Raw genomic sequence first — 17742 nt, 5'->3', positions numbered from 1 at the left:
GGAGCAAAAGCTGAGACTCGTAAGGCCGCATGGTGGGAATGACTGGATGCGTGATGCTCGAATTTCCGCATTATGAAGCATAACTTCGGGATACAGCAAAGTGCAGAATTTTACCAGGGGAAAATGAAGGGGATATAAAGATATACGAATGGCTACCCGTCCATTTCTCTCTTTTCTCTTGGAATCCTCTCATAAAAATTTCTCAGAGCTTCCCTTCTTACCCCCGGGGACTACACATCTTCTGCCCTCAAGATGCGTTTCTCTGTCGTTTTTGCAGCCATTGCTGCTCTCAGCTCTGTGGTCACTGCTGAACGTGGCTGTGGTGCTATCCCCCACAAAGGCTTTGCCACTGAGTTAATGGAAGCCATGGACAACGCTCGTGCTTCTAGCTTCAGCAACACCACTGCCGCCAACGTTACGATCAATACCTACTTTCATGTCATTACTGATGGTAACAAGGGCCAGATTAATGTATGACAATTATCATCCAGAACCGTTATGACTTGTTCGTTGTTTTCTAACTTTATATATAGAATGATACCCTGCAGAAACAGATCGAGGTGTTGAACAAGGACTACAGCGGAACTGGATTCAGCTTCAAGCTCGTAGGATCTGAGAGAACCAACAACGCTGGATGGGCGTCCGGCAATGATGATTTTGGCATGAAGAGCTCCCTGCGAAAGGGTGGCTACGATTCTCTCAATGTCTATTTCGTTCCCATGCTCAGGGAAGGCCTTCTTGGTGTATGCTTTCCCTTTACTACCCGTCTTTCAATAGCCTTAATAATGGAAGGAAGCTAACATTGAAATAGTTCTGTCATTTCCCCACGAAAAACCCAGGCAAAAGACAACTCATCATGGATGGATGTGTGATCAACTCCAATACTGTCCCCGGAGGTAGTGCGCAGAATTACGATGAGGGCAGGACCACCACCCACGAGGTTGGACACTTCATGGGTAAGTGATTCATTATTAGTCTTGATAGTGGGATTTGTACGGTATTCTAACTACATCATGAAGGTCTGTACCACGTCTTCAATGACAATGGAGGAGGCTGCCAGCAGGACGGTGACATGGTTGACGATACTCCTGTCCAAAGTAAACCCTCCAGCGGTTGCCCCAAAGGCAAGGACTCCTGTCCACAGCAGGGCGTCGACTCCATCCACAATTATATGGATTATAGTTACGAGTAAGCTCACTTCTTACACCTTATCGCCCTGCTTTAACAACTGCTAACTGTTTCTCCTAGTTCATGCTTGAATGAGTTCTCTCCTGGTCAGATCCAGCGAATGCAGATGCTGTGGAAGCAATTCCGTGCCGGAAATAGCAACAGGTCTCCAAAGGCAATGAAGCCAATTATTCCATCCTACGTCTCCGACCCGGTTATGTGAATTGGTGATGGTTTCAGGGGCGATGAAGCTGGGTTCCTTCACGCGCCTACAGTACATTTACACTAATCTTGAACAATGACCGAACATACCTACTTGTATATAGCGTGTAGGCGTTTTCTACTTGTTACATACTTATCTAGGCTACGAGCGAATATAGCTGAATACATAACTCCGGAGTTGAACCAACTTGACGCTTCTGATAGTATTTTCTGGCCAGTTGCTTAACTAGTTACCTCCAGGTCAAGTATCGCACCGCATTTCTGTACCTATGTATACGAAGATCCCCGTGGAGAACGGGCGCGGGGCACTTTTCACCGTTTCTTAAAGTACTTTTGCCTTGCACACGGGGAGGGAAGAACAGCAACATCAGTTTGTTCAGGGCCACTAACGTCCTTGTACTATGGCTGTGAGCACGGCAAATATCTCTACTCGGGTGTCATTGAGATGGCCACCGGAGCCTTCATACGAGACCACGGACACAGCTTCGCTCTCGGTGGGCGGATGGTATGTCGACCTGCGAATCCATCGCGAGTCCGGCAAGGTCGAGTGGGCGATGGCAGGCCAGAGAGTTGTTGAGAGCGCGTCTCCGTGTAAGTGAAGACGTCCAACTACCTGCTCAGTTTGAGAGATATCTAGGAACAGGCTAACAACTGATGGTAATTCTGTACAGCTATCGTCGTCTTCACCCACGCCATTGACTCGCTCCAGCTCTTCGATACCGCGGATATAGGCACCTTCAAGAAGCTCTCCAATGGAGACGACCTCGAAACCGGCAAGATGATCCGTCACGACTTACCAGGAGCTCCGGTTTGTGAATATGAGGAGCTCTGGAGGAGTCTTGATATCCCTAAGACCGTGCCAAAGGGACATGGCTATGCGTGGGTCCTCGAGTCAGAAGAAATGCTCCCTAACATCTCAATGCTCAAGCAGGAGTACGAGGGCGTCAAGGTGGTGAAGACATTCTTGGGCCGTGTGCCTGGCCACTACATTGCTCTGAGACAGACACAGTGGTACCAGGAGAAGCAGGTTGATGGGAAGCCAGTCCTGACTAAAGCCGGTGGAGAGGTTTCTGGACGGCGAGAGATATGGGATGCCACCACAGGACAGAACGCTGCTGTCAAGTATGCGGTTGGAGCAGAGTGTGACAATCTCCCATCTCTAGTGGCTGCTGGTGAGAGCCTGCAGTTCAGCGGCGAGGGAGAGGGTCCCTGGCGTTCGCCCGGTCGAGTGGTTATCGTTGACGGCACGAGGTTCCTCGTTCGGGCTTTTGAAGAACTACCCATTACAATCAACGGGGAATAATTAAAAGATATTTGCCAATATGTCCTTCTAGCAAATGCTAGGCCGGACTAGCTTACAAGGCAGGCCGCCTTAATCACCCTGAGCCATCGAGGCACGGGTGAGGCAGAACTGCTGAAATAGATCCTGATAACTACATTTCGACCCAGCATTTTTAACCTAAGTTCTTCGACATAACCTAGAGACAAAATCCATATTGAATGTGCGTGAAACAGACGGCCTCCTGTTTGTATTCAACATCCAGAAACCCCGTTGCCCTTTAGACAAGATTAACCAAGAACTAGTCAGCCAGATGACAACAGGCCAAGTCATCTTGAGTGCCTGTGATCAGCCCTGGCATCTAATCAACAAATATAAACTGCCCGGCGACGGACCCAAAAACTACAAGCAAGAGAGGAACCCACTTATTGTTGGACTTGTACAAAATACCCAGTGCGAGTAAGTACAAGACCGCTGCAGGACCGCTGTCTGCTGCTTTGGAAATTGACCGCTCCACGGGTTTGAGCTGGAAATCATGTTCGCCACCTCTAACACTGGATTTAAGAATCTGGAAGGCAATAATCGCTATGACACCAATAACGGAGCCACAGAGGCCATCAAAGAAACTTGCCAGGAACTGGAGGAGAGGTCAGATAAATATATCTTGCGAAATCAGACGGGAGTTAGCCTTCATACCTTGTTATGAACCAGCTTTTCCAGGAGGTCAAATCCAGCAATGGTAAACAAAAAGCAAGGGAAGAACATGCCAATTGTAATTACCACTGCTCCTCCAAATGCATTCCCCAGACCGCCATCTACAAGGCCACCTTGAAAACCGACGAAGGTCGCAAATATGACAAGAGGGGCTGGTAGAACATTTCCAATGGCAATGCAGTCAATGAAAATTCTTTGAGACAGCCATCCACCCTTGAGAACGGCTTCAACCTGGATGAATGGTATTGCAGTATACGCGCCACCGAAGGAGAGAGTGCCGGCCACTAAGCCTAGAACGAAGAGGTTGATAAGAGACGGTGATTGTGCGATTCCAAGAGCGAGGGAAACTGGCGAGGGTATGCCACGGAAGACCACATAGATGGCATATACCACATATTGGAGGACGAAGATAATACTTGCGGGGATCCAAAGACGGCGGGCGATGAACATGTAAAGGATGCCATAGACAGCGAGAGAGATGAAGCTAGCAGAGAAAGGTCAGTCGTCTTCGGTGCCAAAGACATGCTATCAAAAACTGACATGTTAATGCGTAAGGCACTATTGATCATTGTGCAGACCATCGCAATAACCAGGAATGGGTCTACTTTCTTGGTCCGGGGCTTGACAACTGAATGGTCAGCTATCTTATGCACAGCTCTCAGAATCTAACTCCCCGTTAGCACACATACGCCTTGCCTTGTTAATACCCGTCCACTACTTACCATGGCAGCTACAATAGGTTGTAATGCTCGAAAGCTGGCATTCACGAATTTATTCTCAAAACCTGCCAAACTATACAAGTAGCTGGCAACCAGCATCAGAGTAAATCCAGGCAAGATGAACGCCACACCAGCAACGATACCACCGATTCTGCCAGCACTCAAGCACCCGAAGAACATGCATAGTTCAGCAGCTTCTGGGCCTGGGAGGATTTGGTACACAGCAAAGACTCGTTGGAATCTGGCAAGTGTAATCCACTTGTCTTGAACGACCAGTTTCTCTTTGATAAGAGCGATTTGGGCGACAGGACCACCCCAGGCGAAGAGGCCGAAATTATAGAAGAAGAACCAGAACAGACGGTGCAAGGGGAGCCTAGGCGCATTCGAAATGGTCAGATCATCCTCCTCGTGCGAGGGGCTTGCTTCAGAGGTCGCAGATAAAGACTCCGTGTTCATCCCCTTGTTTACACCCCCGCTGGCTGAGGGTAGAGCTTCGATATCAGTAGCGGGATGCCCTGTTGCTAAGGATGTTGCAGTAGTTCCTGTCATAACTACTTAACTTTATTCAAAAACAAGGAGCCTAGAGAGAATCGGCCTGAGAATGAAGCGCCAACTCATTATCAATGTCTCTGTTGGCTCTTTTATATACATATCTAGGAGACCCTTTGCTCTCATTGCACTATGAATTTGATAGAGGGAGTAAACACTCGGAAGCTTTGTGGCTTGCAATGGACCAATGATCGTTTTGGGGTCCCGGCATCGTCAAAGAATAACCCCTTTCATCAGCCACAGGCCATTTTTAACTTGTTAAACTAACGAGTTAGCATGGATGAAACGGATGGGAGATAAGAATCGGTTCTCTCTGCCAATCATACACGAGCAGCCCGTCACTGTTTTCGCGAGCCCCTCATTCCGCAAAGCTCTTGTCGACTGAAGCTCGGGGGTTCCTTCATCCAGTGATGCTTGAGTCGTGATCAATAAGAGGCCTAACTGACTAGTTACTTGACAGGCGCACTGCATGTCACCCCATAAGGTATTAGCTGGCCCCCTTTTACCTGGACTGAAGCTGATTGGCCTGGGGTTAGGACGTTGACCGCACTCTGCGCATACGGGAGAACAAGCGGCGCAGCAGGGAGCGTCAGAGGGAATACATTGCCAGCCTCGAAAAGCAGCTGAGGCAACTGCAGCAAGAAGGTGTTCAGGCTACTGTTGAGGTTCAGGCAGCAGCTCGACATGTGGCAGAAGAGAATCGACATCTGAGAGAGCTCTGCCTTGTTGCTGGGCTTAGTCGGCAGACAGTTGAGGAATGGCTCCAGAGAAAGAGACAGCTCGAAACTGAGAGACAAGCTCCCCGTCAACAGAGGTGCAACATGGATGTAGCAAGCCGGACAAGTGATCAGATGAAGCAAGATATTGACCCCAGAAGGCAGAAGGCTGCAGTTCCGCATTTGGATACTCGATCTGCTACCTCTTCGCAGCAATGCTCGGGCCAATTTGACTCCAACGATGAGATCCGAACCCTTGATGCGTCAGAAGCACCTATAGTGAGTGTTCCGCCGGCTAACAGTCAGGCCCCCTCCAAGGCCGAGTCGAGTTCTTGCGTCGAGTCATCGTCATCTCGCAGTTGTCAGCAGCGTCAGGTGGGAAAATCTGCTTGCAACAGGGGTCTCCCTCCGCGGACCCTCCCTCCTTGCAAAATACTTACTCGTCTCGCTGCGGAGCCCCATACCGACATAACACAGCTTACTGCCGCTTCAGATGATGGGCTGGATTCTGTCCAAGCAGGAGATGAAATTTCCTGCTCCCGTGCCCATCAGCTACTGATGCAGTATGCCACCTCGGAGGAGAAGTTGGATGCGATTGCTGAGGTACTTGAAAGCGGGTGTGTGCCCAACGCCGGCCCGGAAGGTGGATGTAAAATCCGAGGCTCTACAATATCCCAGGCTCTGCTTGACCTGTGTCTTTGATGAGCTCCGTCTTGCTGGCAATCAGTTAACTAAATCGCCAGATGGATGGGATTCACCACAGACAAAATGTGTTCCCAGTTTCACTGGTCTCCTAGACACATCTTTCTGTGACGTGTAATGGCTCTCTTCATAACTTCCTAGTTGCCCAAATTGAAATTGGAATTACTATAAACATTTTGGAACTTGATATATCGAATTTAATTCATCATATCCCCGACTAGATTCTTGGGCGAAAAAAATAACAAAAATAGGGGCAGTTTGCCAGCAGGATCTTGGGCTTCCGCAGGGAGATATGCTGTTTTTCATTACTATGCTGTTGAGAGGGGCAGCAAGGGGCAGATAAGATATACATATCTCGGCCTTTCAGATCCTGCAGTTGGCTTGAGATTGAAAGGACAGGACGAAAGGGCCTCCGGCTCTCTATATTTCTTCTTTGCGAGTTCAATCTCCATATAAACACCAACACATGGCATCCTGGGTCAAACACATGGCCAAGATTAGCCACAGTTTCACCAGCCAGCCACCGGACGGATGGCGTTTGCATGCGGACGGACGACGCTGCATACCTGGCCAAAGACGTTCTCGACCTCTTGACTCGTTGACAGTTTAATAATAATAATGTGACTTGCCTTGCCGCCGAACGAGGCCGGTGAAATACGAGCGATGGGCCTGTGGTTTGCCTTCCTGCAAGAACTAACGCTTGAACCCCTGGCTTGGTGACGCATCATCCGTCTTGCTCTCGTCGAACTATTCGCAGGGAAGGGCCAGAGGAGCAATTATAATACTGATACCGGACGGACGCCAACGGGGATCACGTCTAGCAGCACACACTCTCTCTGCCTGTGTTTTAGTCGCCAGCAAAACTGGGCTTTATACACCATGTTTCCAGTCAGAGTATGGAACCGGTTTGCGGCTCTAGTCAACCAGCCAAACGATTGTTATGACTCCGTGTTTTAACTAAGCTTTTCTTCTGTGTGGATTTCCCAGGACCCAGCAGCGAGCTTGCTATGTTTACTCTGTCTGACCAGCTAAACAAACGGGCGACGACATCTGGTAACCATGAGACCTGCTCCTCCCATAATGGACAAACCGCTCAATGCCTACAGCCTGGTCAGCGTCTTCATTGCATATCGTGAACGACGCTGCTCGCTCCCGAGCCCCCTTCCCGCAGATATGTTCCGTGTCTCGAAAGGCAGGCCTTCCTTTTGGCCAGGAGCGAGCCTGTCAGACAGCCCAAAACTCAACCCCCAAACCGGTTCCAGCTTGGCGGCTCCACGTCCCCTGCTTCGTTGCCTCTTGTTGGATGGCTTGCTTGTCGCAGACTCGCGGCTTGAACCCTGGTTCATTACGCCGGGTGCTTGAAGCGGGTGTTTTTCGGGTGTTCGGCCACTTCTGGGACGAAAACACCGCTGGATTGCGGTAATCCTCAAGCAACTTTTATTTTTTGTTTCCTCTGTTTGGTTTCTTCTGTTCTCTTTACTACTTACATTTTGCTTCTTTGCTGCAACCCATCTATATGCATATGCGGGGAGTCGTCGTTCTTTTTTATTCCTACCCCCCCGTTGCATCGATAATAAATCGGACCTTGCCTGCCTTTTTTTTTTTTTCGTTGATTCCTTCTCGAAGGGATGTGAGCAGGGAGAAAGCAAGGAAGTGAAGCGCAGACTGATATACGAAGACCTGTTCAGCTTATATTTACTGGCGGAAATCCTACATTCCTACATCCATGTGGGAAGAAAGTATGGATTCTCCTGGAGGAGGAACGTTTACCCGATCGCAGACCATGAACTCCTCTGTGTCAACCATCGTACTGCCTCGTACCGTTGCAGGGTTAACCAACAGCAGTTGGGAAAAGAAAAACGGAGACTCTACGACAAATACAAGCCCAAATGATGCTCCCGACATGGCTTCAGAGGAAGATACGGACGTTGAGATGGGCCCTGACGTAGTGGCGACTCCCAAGGACAACTATATAGATCCGGACAGCTATCCAGACGGCGGCATAGAAGCATGGACTGTTGTCTTTGGAGGCTTCTGTGCCCTATTTGTGAGCTTTGGATGGATTAACTGTGAGATTTCTGCTCCGTGAAGCAGTCCCCATCTCGATCTCCAGTGCTGACAGTATGCGGATAGGCGTTGGTATCTTCCAGGACTACTATCAAACTCACGACCTGAAGTCATATTCTCCAAGCTCGGTAGCCTGGATCCCTTCTTTGGAACTCTTTATGATGTATCTTGTTGTAGGTTATCCATTCATGCAAAAAGAAATGAGTGAAATCATGGTCTGTGACTTACCACAAATATAGGCGCCGCTATGTGGCAAGGGCTTTGACAACTTTGGCCCACGGTATCTCTTGATAGGTGGCTCGCTATTCCATGTATTCGGCCTGATGATGACCTCACTATCGACTGAATATTACCAAATTCTCCTTGCACAAGGAATCTGCAGTCCCTTTGGTGCCGGGTTTCTCTTCTATCCAACGATGAACAGCACCGTCACATGGTTTTACAAGAAGCGTGCCCTGGCGGTGGGTATCGTGGCCAGTGGCTCCAGTCTTGGAGGTATCATCATGCCAATAATGATCACCAAGCTCATCCCCATGCTTGGGTTTCCGTGGACCATGCGTGTCTGTGCCTTCTTGATTCTCGGGCTGTGTATAGTGGCATGCAGCTGTGTCAAGTCCAGGATTCCTCCTCATCCTAGGCCCCTGGTCCTCAAGGAATTCTTCACACCTTTCCTGGAGATGCCCTTTATTCTCCTTACCACAGCTACTTTTCTATATTGCTTCGGCATGTTCTTGCCATTCACCTTCCTGGTTCTGCATGCAAGGAGGTTTGGCGTCCCGGACAATCTGGCCAGTTATCTGGTGTCAATTTTCAACGCAGCAAGGTACGTATAGCCCTTTTATTTCTGATACAGTCTGTAGCAACACCCGCTAACGCTGGAATATAGCATTCTTGGACGGACTCTCCCCGGCTATGCTGCAGATCGCATGGGACTCTTCAACGTGGTAATCATCATGTCCTTCTTCAGTGTCATCGTGGTCTTCGCCATATGGCTACCTTCTCGTGGCACTATTCCGGACGTAATATTTGCAGTTCTCTTTGGTTTCGCATCTGGCTCTCTTGTCTCTCTGCCGCCCAGTCTAGTTGCACACATCTCAGACGTACGCAAACTTGGTGTGAGAAGCGGAAGCATGTTTGCAACGGTCTCGATAGCGGTCCTTTTGGGCAACCCCCTGGGCGGATCACTGGTTCCTGACGTCATCCATGGTGATTACTGGAGAATGCAAGTATTCTCTGGTTCAATGCTGCTTGTTGGCAGCATGTTCTTCGTCTTCACCCGCATGAGGCTGGCTGGAACTGCCATCATGAAGAAGATATAATAATTATTTAGCATCATTCTCTTCTTGTTTTATATTTTTCCCCTTACCCCACCGATGTGGTTTGTTACGGCATCTTTTTTCTTTCTTTCTCGGGCATGATTGAGCGTCTGGTCGATATATTTTGATATTTCAAGCATTTCAGCATGAATAAGGGGGGCAGAGGAAGTCGGCTGATATCACAGCCTTGAAAGGGAACAATCGACTTTCCTACCTCTATGCAGTATATTATATCTACAATACCTTTTAATAAACAGAAGACTATCTTAGTCTTTCACCAAGAATCAAACCTCGATCCGTCTTGCTAACCTCATAATAAAATAATAATACATGTCGGCGCCTCCAAAGTCCGATCGGTCCAGGGGGCTCCAACGCCGTTGCCCGGACAACAGCGACTTCTGCACCCACAAATAAGCAAACTAACTACAACATCAACTGACAGCAGAATCGGAACTTGCCTTTCTTTTCCTCTCAGAGACTCGAAAACCACTGGAGAAGAGCGCTAGCACGCCCAGCGAAGATATTTCCTTCTCGTTTTTCCTTTCTCTTTTCTTTTCGTCCGTGTCTTTTTTTTTTTTCGTCTTGCATTGTTCGTTGTTCGTTGCCGTTTGGTTGACCGATTTCCTTTAGACTCGAAACCTGGAAGTGCCTACAGTTTCATAACCGAAGCTCAGCTGGATGTCTTTGGCTCCAGGGCAACTGTCTATCTTATATACTTCCATGACTTGCGTTTCTGCGAAGCTATCTCCTGTCCTGCATTTAACTGGCGAGTTGTTTACACTGTGAGCAGTCGTGCACATTCAACAGAACCTAACGAAATAGACGAACCACGATTATATACGGTACCTAGCCATGAGTGTCCAGGTCATTGCTCGCATTCGGCCTCTTCTAAAAACAGAACGAGAGTGTGATGTTATTGTCCAGCCATGTTCGTCAAGTTCGTCCGCCGCCCTACAGAGCGGAAGTGAGGCCCTGTCTAAGACCAAGGAGAACGACAAGCCATTGAAGGCCAAAAAAGTAAAGAATGGGAAGGGAGAGGACGCTGATATATCGTTGGCGAAAGCTACGGTAGTCAGGATACCGAATCCCAGGAACGAAGGGGAGGACTTCAGCTTCAAGTTCCATTCGGTATATGATGGCACTGCAACCCAGCAGGATATATTTGATGCAGAAGGTCAGTTGATATATTTTCTTTTCTGCTCCTCATATCCGGCGGGAATTTCCGTTTTGCTGCAGTTCTCAACTGTATATAATACATCATTAAGAAAGGGAGGGTTGTAATTGACTGCTTATCCTTGTGAACTTGTTATCTACAGTGGCGCCTACTCTTAAACACCTCTTCAATGGGTTTGATGTTACTCTCTTCGCATACGGTGTTACGGGAACCGGGAAGACGCATACAATGCGAGGCGGGAAGAGCCTGGCGGACCGCGGCGTGATTCCTCGACTGCTGAGCGGGATCTATAGACGATGCCGCAAGCTTGAGCGAGATACGGAAGGACGAACCAAGGTCGAAGTCGCTATGAGCTATTATGAGATATATAATGACAAGATATTCGATCTTTTTGAACCGGTGGAAAAGAGGACGCCGGCTGGACTGCCGTTGAGAGATAACGGCGTCAAGACTGTTGTTGTTGGGTTGACGGAGCGGCCTTGTACCAGCTTAAAGGAGTTTGAAGTTATATACGACCAAGCAAACATGAACAGGTCGACTTCTGCCACGAAGGTAAGATATAACGCTCTAGCCAATGGGTTGGTAAATTATGATAAGAGGACTAATATTAACGTGTTTGGCAGCTCAATGCGCATTCATCTAGATCTCATGCAGTGCTTTCTGTGAAGTTGACGGTGACCACAGAGCATCAGGCACGAATCAGCACTGCATCATGCATTGACCTTGCAGGTTCTGAAGATAATCGCCGTACGGAAAATGGCAAGGAGAGGATGGTAGAATCTGCAAGTATCAACAGAAGTCTGTTTGTGCTGGCACAGTGCGTTGAAGCCATCAACAAAAAGCAGGCCAGAGTGCCGTACAGGGAGTCTAAGATGACTAGAATTCTGGGATTAGGCCAGAATAATGGCCTTACCATTATGATCTTGAACCTTGCCCCTGTTCGGTCGTTCCACCTTGACACTCTGAGCTCACTCAACTTTGCCAACAGGACAAAGAAGATCGAGTCGAGGGAGATTGAGAATGAACCCATGTTCAAGGGACCACCTCGGCCTGCAGCAGGCCGTGTCACCGGTACTGGGGTGAAGAGACAGCCCTTGCGGCCCCTTGCTGCATCAATAAATGCAAACATTGCCGCTGTGACAGCTGAAGCCCGAAAGCCATCAGACGGAAAGCCAGCGAAGGCCTTTGCGGTGTACACCGACATATCACATTCGAAGAGTTCTACCAAGCCAGGGGCCTCTGAGGCTGCTCAACGAAAGTCGCCTTTGAAGAGAAGATCTGGAAATGGCCATCAGCCAGGCCCCAGACCGTCCAAGATGGCTCGAACAGAGGAGAGGCTACAGCATGGTATGAGCAGCATGTCAGCTGCGAAGTTTGAAGAGCTGGTTGAGAAGAAAGTAAGAGAAGTGCTCTCAGCTCGCCAGTCGGATGACTTTGAGACCGAGTCCAAGGAGTTGAACAAGCAAGTGCAGCGCCGACTTGAGCTCCTGGAGCAGCGGATCGACGAGACCGAGGACTCCAGGGCTGACGGGCTTTCATATCTCCTTATGGCCAAACAGCATCAGGCGCGAGGTGAATATTCATCTGCTCTGAGAATGTATGAACTTGCCCAGCCATTCTTCCCGAAAAATGCCAAACTAGCTCTTAAGATTGAGGCACTCCGGTGTGAAAAAGCAGCAGGAAAAAAGATTACAGTGGAGTTCCAAGAGCAGTCTGAGAACCCTGGAGAGAATGGGGAAGAGCCTTGTGAGGGTGATTATGATGAAGCGTCTACTACTGATGCTCCTCACCGGAGGCCTAGACAGATACGCACCAAGGCCTCTCCATTGTCTCCGGAGACATTACCAAGCAATGCAGAAGGGAAAGAAGAGGGAGGACTGTCCCCTCGCTCTTCACATATCTTGTCGGTGATCAATACCCGGGATATTGAGCAGATCAAATTGCTGCGTGGAGTAGGGGTTAAGAAGGCCGAATGCATTGTCGACCGTCTATGTGACATGGACGGCGGAGCTGAAGGTCACATCCAGCTTCACAGCCTTGCGGATCTTGAGAAGATGAAGGGAGTAGGCGTGAAGACAGTGGAAAACATGAGAAATGGCATCGTCATTGCTTGAAAAAGGGGGGGCGTTCTTGTTCCTGGTCATGTTCAATTTTGAAATAGCTTGCATTTAGCGGCGGCGTTCTGTGGCATCTGGTATATTTTATATTTCTGTTTAAATGGCATAGCCTGTTACTTATTCACTATTTCTTGTTCACCATCGTCATCATCACTGTCTCATCGACTTCTGGCCCGCCGTCGTATCTTCTATCAACTTTGGCGCTGTGGCCGGAGGACGGCGAGCCCTGCGCTGTGATTGGCTGGCAGCAGAAGGCCACCGTGACCCCAAAGAAAAACATCCAAACTTCGATGCTCGACGGGCCAAAGCAGCATCACGACTCGCCACGAACTTCGCACTCGCAGCACAGCTTGTCCAAGGGACTAACGGCAGCTTGACCTTGGTGAACAGCGTCTTGCTATCTCGAGGATATACCGTCCCTGATGTTCGCTCTGTGAAGGAAAAACAATACGCAGCAACAGTAGGCTACTAGACAAGCCCCTCCTGCAATGACGATTGACCGCCGATGGGCCCTTGCTAACGAACTGCCTGGCTTCAGACCTCCTCCATCCCGCCACTCCAGGTCTTCCAGCACTTGTCACAAACCTGTCTGCACCGCCAGAGGTTAAGGGAGCCCGTCTAGCAGTTTAAATGGCAGCTCCGCAGGGAAACTACCCGCCTCCGGGTCAAGAAGGCTACGGTCAGCAACAACCAGACACGCAACATCCACAAAGACCTCCAGCTCACACTGTTTTAGGCGCTCCTGGAGCACCCAATGCGCCTCCGCATGATAGCGCGCCTGCTCCAGCACACTCCCATGGCCGAAAGAAACGTGCATACGCCAACCAAGCATTCGACTTCGGTGTTGGTGCCAATGCTGCCCTGAACCAGCCGGGAGTGGGAGCTGAAGGGTATGGATATCCAGGCGCTCAGCAGCCACAGGGTTATCCCCAGGGAGCTGTGTATCCTGGCCAGCAGCAAGCTCCGGTGCCGGCTGCACCCTATCCTGGCGCAGATGCGGGATACCAGCCGCCTGCTCCCTCATATCCGCCTCAGCCGGGCCCTGGTATGGCACAGATAACGCAGCAGATGGGGCAAATGAGTATGGGAGACCAGCAACAGCCGCAGCCTGGAATGCAGCGGCCGGTGCAGCTCAATCAGCTCTATCCAACGGACCTACTCACACATCCATTCAATGTTGCCGAACTCGACTACCCTCCACCTCCAATTGTTCTACCCCCAAACGTAAGTTGAATATTTCATGCTTTGTGCTACAATGAGAGCACTCGAGTTTAACTTGACGTACTTTTTAGACAAGCGTGACACCTTCGGTGTACGCAAACTGTCCCGCACAATACGTTCGGTCTACTCTCAATGCTGTGCCAACTACCAACTCTCTCCTGAAGAAGTCACGTCTGCCTTTCGCCCTTGTTATCCAGCCATATGCCTCTCTTCACGACTCCGAGGACGAGATTCCAGTTGTGTCGGATCAGGTCATCTCTCGATGTCGGCGTTGTCGCTCATATATCAACCCTTTCGTTACCTTCCTCGACCATGGCCACCGTTGGAGATGTAACATGTGCAGCTTAACGAATGACGTACCACAGGCGTTTGATTGGGATGCTGCAGCACAAAAGGCGCTGGACCGATGGCAGAGACCAGACCTCAACCACTCTGTTGTAGAGTTTGTTGCTCCACAGGAGTACATGGTCCGACCACCACAGCCACTTGTCTATCTCTTCCTCATTGATGTTAGTTATGCATCAGTTACCAGTGGACTGCTGGCTACCGCCGCGCGCTGCATTCGGGAAAGCCTCGACCGGATACCAAATGCTGATCGCCGAACCAGAATCGGCTTTATTGCAGTTGATTCTAGTCTTTATTACTTCACCATCCCCCGCGATGGATCGGAGAGCTCTGAGCCTAATATGTTAGTTGTTAGTGACTTGGATGAACCTTTCATGCCCATTCCCGGCGATCTTTTGATAACTTTGGCTGAATCCCGCGAAAACATCGAGAGCTTCCTTGATAAACTACAAGAGATGTTCCAGAATACCCAAAATCCTGGGTCTGCCATGGGATCTGCGCTTAGAGCGGGCCACCAGCTCATCGGACCTGTCGGTGGTAAGCTTACCGTTTTGACTGCCTCATTACCGAACATGGGATTCGGCAGCCTAGAGATGAGAGAAGATAAGAAGGTCCTCGGCACAAGTAAGGAGAGCAGCTTGCTGCAAACCGGCAACAGCTTTTACAAGAGCTTTGCTGTCGAATGCTCCAAACAGCAGATATCCGTTGATATGTTCTTGTTCTCTTCTCAATACCAAGACGTGGCCTCTCTCAGTAACCTGCCCAGATACACCGGCGGTCAGACATACTTTTACCCTGGCTGGAATGCCGCCAGGAGCGAAGATGCCATCAAATTTGCCAAGGAGTTCTCTGACTACTTGTCATCCGAAATTGGCCTCGAGGCTGTCCTTCGTGTTCGCGCAACCACTGGCCTACGGATGAACACGTTTTACGGCAACTTCTTTAACAGGAGTTCTGATCTCTGTGCTTTCCCTGCTTTCCCCCGTGACCAGGCCTATGTTGTAGAGGTCGCCATTGATGAAACCGTCACCAAACCCGTCGTGTGTCTGCAGACTGCTGTTTTGCACACCACTTGCAATGGGGAACGGAGAATCAGGGTTCTAACCTTGGCTCTGCCAACTACTCAGAATCTGGCCGATGTATACGCTTCTGCTGATCAGTGTGCTATTGCTACTTACTTCAGTCATAAGGCTGTTGAGCGTACTCTCGGGGGTGGCCTCGACGCAGCCAGGGATGCCCTACAGGCTAAGATCATAGAGCTACTCTCTACATATAGAAAGGAGCTGGCTGGTGGCAGTGTAGGCGGTGGTGGTCTGCAATTCCCTGCTAACTTACGTGGACTACCCATCTTATTTTTGGCAATGATGAAGAACGTGAGTAGATTCGCTACCCCCTTTATATGCTGGCGGTATACAGTCATGCTAACAAACGGCCTCTAGCTTGGTCTCCGAAAATCCGCTCAAATACCTACCGACATGCGATCCGCTGCTCTCTGTCTCCTCTCTACTCTGCCTCTTCCTCTCCTCATCCAATACATTTATCCCAAGATGTACTCTCTTCACGACATGCCCGATGACGCCGGCATCCCTCACCCGGAAACAGGAAAAATCGTGCTCCCACCTTTGACTAACCTTTCATCCGAGCGTCTTGTACCGCATGGCATGTATCTGATTGACGACGGCCAGACCCAGTTCCTCTGGATCGGTCGCGATGCTGTACCACAGCTCATCAACGATGTATTCGGGCTCAGCGACAAGTCTCTTCTCCGAGTAGGCAAGCAGGTCCTGCCAGAGACAGAGAATGACTTCAATGAGCGTGTCAGGGCAGTCATCAGCAAGAGCCGAGACAAGCTGTCGCGAGGCGTAGGAAGCATCATCTCACCCCATCTCTACGTAGTGAAAGAAGACGGCGAGCCCGGACTAAGGCTATGGGCACAGTCTATGATGGTAGAGGACCGCGCAGACCAGAGCGTTAGTCTGCAGCAGTGGATGGGCCTGTTGCGAGAGAAGGTAAGCCTCCCTCCCTCTTCTTTGAGTATCTGGCCATGCAGCTAACACCTGTTATAGGTCATTCAGTAAATGCATCTCAGTACTAGACGGGTTGGTTTTGACTCTCCTTTTTTGTGTCTTCGCTATTTTTCATCGTTAACGCCAGATAATAATATGCGAGGCTTAGTGTCCAAACAAAACTAAATATAAGATCTTCTTTGGTACATCCAGCCTCTGAACCTTTTGATAGCTGTTTATATTATTGTATATCATCTCAAAGGTAATAATAGATGTATAACTGCTGAGGGTTCTACATGTAGCAGGCTAGTTTGTATGATCAGTTGAATATATATGATGGCCTGGGAGGCTTCTACCATGGTATAGAGTATTTCCAGCCAGGTAGTCTGTTTCCCCTGGAGTTCTTGACCATAGACCATTGTTCTTCATGTACCCTTCGTGTGGCTCACATGTTTATATCTGTTCGAACCCAAGTCTAAACACTGGCACATAAGGTATCATCTGATGGCCCTGGATATAACCACTTGAATCCGACATACGATAGCTAATATTCCAGACCAACAGCCTCGAAGGATATCGTAATTATCATCTTCACGTATTATTTATTATCACGGGTAACGCAAGCTGGGATCTTTTAGGCCAGGTGGCAGGCTGATCCGACTTCGACGCAGACACTATTCCGATAGCAGCACTCAATAGCAGGGGCAGACGTCACCCGGGCGCTATCTCGACGAGCGATCTGTATGAATAGCGGGCGAATAGCATGCTGAAACATGGGCTCTGGGGACGGCGCAGCCTGGATATCACTGGGAGAATAACTCCTTAGCCTGTAACTCCCAGCAGCACCCGAGTGGTGACCGTCCTATAAATAAACTGCGTGCGTCGAATAGAAAGACGGCCAGCAAGCAGCCTGACGGCCGTCTTTGTCACTGCATCGCATGCTGCGCCTCCGGCTGGCTGGGGAGTTTGTCGACATGTAACCGCCGGCCCCCTTTTCTGTTCGACCGGGATGTTGCTGGCGTTTGAGAAAGCGCCTTTTAGCCGCCGGTTTCACGGCGAGGGGCCAGTTTATTAGTCGACCGGGTCAGCGATTGTTGATATAGCAACAGACGGCCGTCTCTCTCGATTCCTGTCGCCGTCCTCGCCCTTCGCTGCCCTTGACCGAACGAGCTCGAGTCCTCGCGGCGTCTCTCTGCCCTCCTCCTGCGCCTCTCCGGCTGTCCTGCGAGTCACTCCGTGCATTGTAAGCTTTAGTTACCCCTCAGTCCATCACATTTCATCACATCTCTTGGGCGAGAGCAAAAGCAGCCTCCCCTTGCTTCCCCCGTCGTCCTCCCCGGCCCGTCCCAAGGCAGATTGTTGGCAGGATAAACAGCGCCGTGCTGTGCTTCTGTTGCGCTTCGTCTCGACTGCCTGTGAGCTGTCGTC

At 49.8% G+C, this 17742-nt stretch overlaps 6 protein-coding genes across 6 annotated transcripts; 5 read left to right on the top strand and 1 right to left on the bottom strand.

Annotated features, from left to right (window-relative positions):
* Positions 1-252: 252 nt before the first annotated feature.
* On the top strand, positions 253-1390 carry TRV_07111 (metalloprotease MEP1; the record flags this gene model as incomplete). The annotated part of the gene is made up of 5 exons (XM_003018839.1): positions 253-471; positions 534-743; positions 812-956; positions 1020-1188; positions 1249-1390. 5 exons carry the CDS (start codon positions 253-255, stop codon positions 1388-1390), a joined length of 885 nt encoding a protein of 294 aa, XP_003018885.1.
* A 400-nt stretch (positions 1391-1790) lies between these two features.
* TRV_07110 (uncharacterized protein) lies at positions 1791-2692 on the top strand (the record flags this gene model as incomplete). Its single annotated transcript, XM_003018838.1, has 2 exons — positions 1791-1980; positions 2061-2692. The coding sequence occupies 2 exons, from the start codon at positions 1791-1793 to the stop codon at positions 2690-2692; spliced, it is 822 nt and encodes a 273-aa protein (XP_003018884.1).
* Positions 2693-3029: 337 nt separating this feature from the next.
* Positions 3030-4650, bottom strand: TRV_07109 (uncharacterized protein; the record flags this gene model as incomplete). Its single annotated transcript, XM_003018837.1, has 4 exons — positions 3030-3305; positions 3365-3866; positions 3923-4047; positions 4105-4650. The coding sequence occupies 4 exons, from the start codon at positions 4648-4650 to the stop codon at positions 3030-3032; spliced, it is 1449 nt and encodes a 482-aa protein (XP_003018883.1).
* Positions 4651-5119: 469 nt separating this feature from the next.
* TRV_07108 (uncharacterized protein) lies at positions 5120-6186 on the top strand (the record flags this gene model as incomplete). The annotated part of the gene is made up of 3 exons (XM_003018836.1): positions 5120-5181; positions 5234-5983; positions 6045-6186. 3 exons carry the CDS (start codon positions 5120-5122, stop codon positions 6184-6186), a joined length of 954 nt encoding a protein of 317 aa, XP_003018882.1.
* Positions 6187-7794: 1608 nt separating this feature from the next.
* Positions 7795-9454, top strand: TRV_07107 (uncharacterized protein; the record flags this gene model as incomplete). Its single annotated transcript, XM_003018835.1, has 4 exons — positions 7795-8137; positions 8202-8350; positions 8375-8958; positions 9022-9454. The coding sequence occupies 4 exons, from the start codon at positions 7795-7797 to the stop codon at positions 9452-9454; spliced, it is 1509 nt and encodes a 502-aa protein (XP_003018881.1).
* Positions 9455-10303: 849 nt separating this feature from the next.
* On the top strand, positions 10304-16362 carry TRV_07106 (uncharacterized protein; the record flags this gene model as incomplete). The annotated part of the gene is made up of 7 exons (XM_003018834.1): positions 10304-10625; positions 10768-11177; positions 11249-12688; positions 12852-13202; positions 13388-13966; positions 14035-15681; positions 15748-16362. 7 exons carry the CDS (start codon positions 10304-10306, stop codon positions 16360-16362), a joined length of 5364 nt encoding a protein of 1787 aa, XP_003018880.1.
* Between the last annotated feature and the right edge of the window lie 1380 nt (positions 16363-17742).

The sequence above is a fragment of the Trichophyton verrucosum genome (assembly GCF_000151505.1).
Source record: "Trichophyton verrucosum HKI 0517 chromosome Unknown contig00896_1.f1.exp, whole genome shotgun sequence".
NCBI lineage: Eukaryota > Fungi > Ascomycota > Eurotiomycetes > Onygenales > Arthrodermataceae > Trichophyton > Trichophyton verrucosum.
The sequence above is the reverse complement of the archived record's forward strand: the minus strand, read 5'-3'. Positions and strand labels throughout refer to the sequence as shown.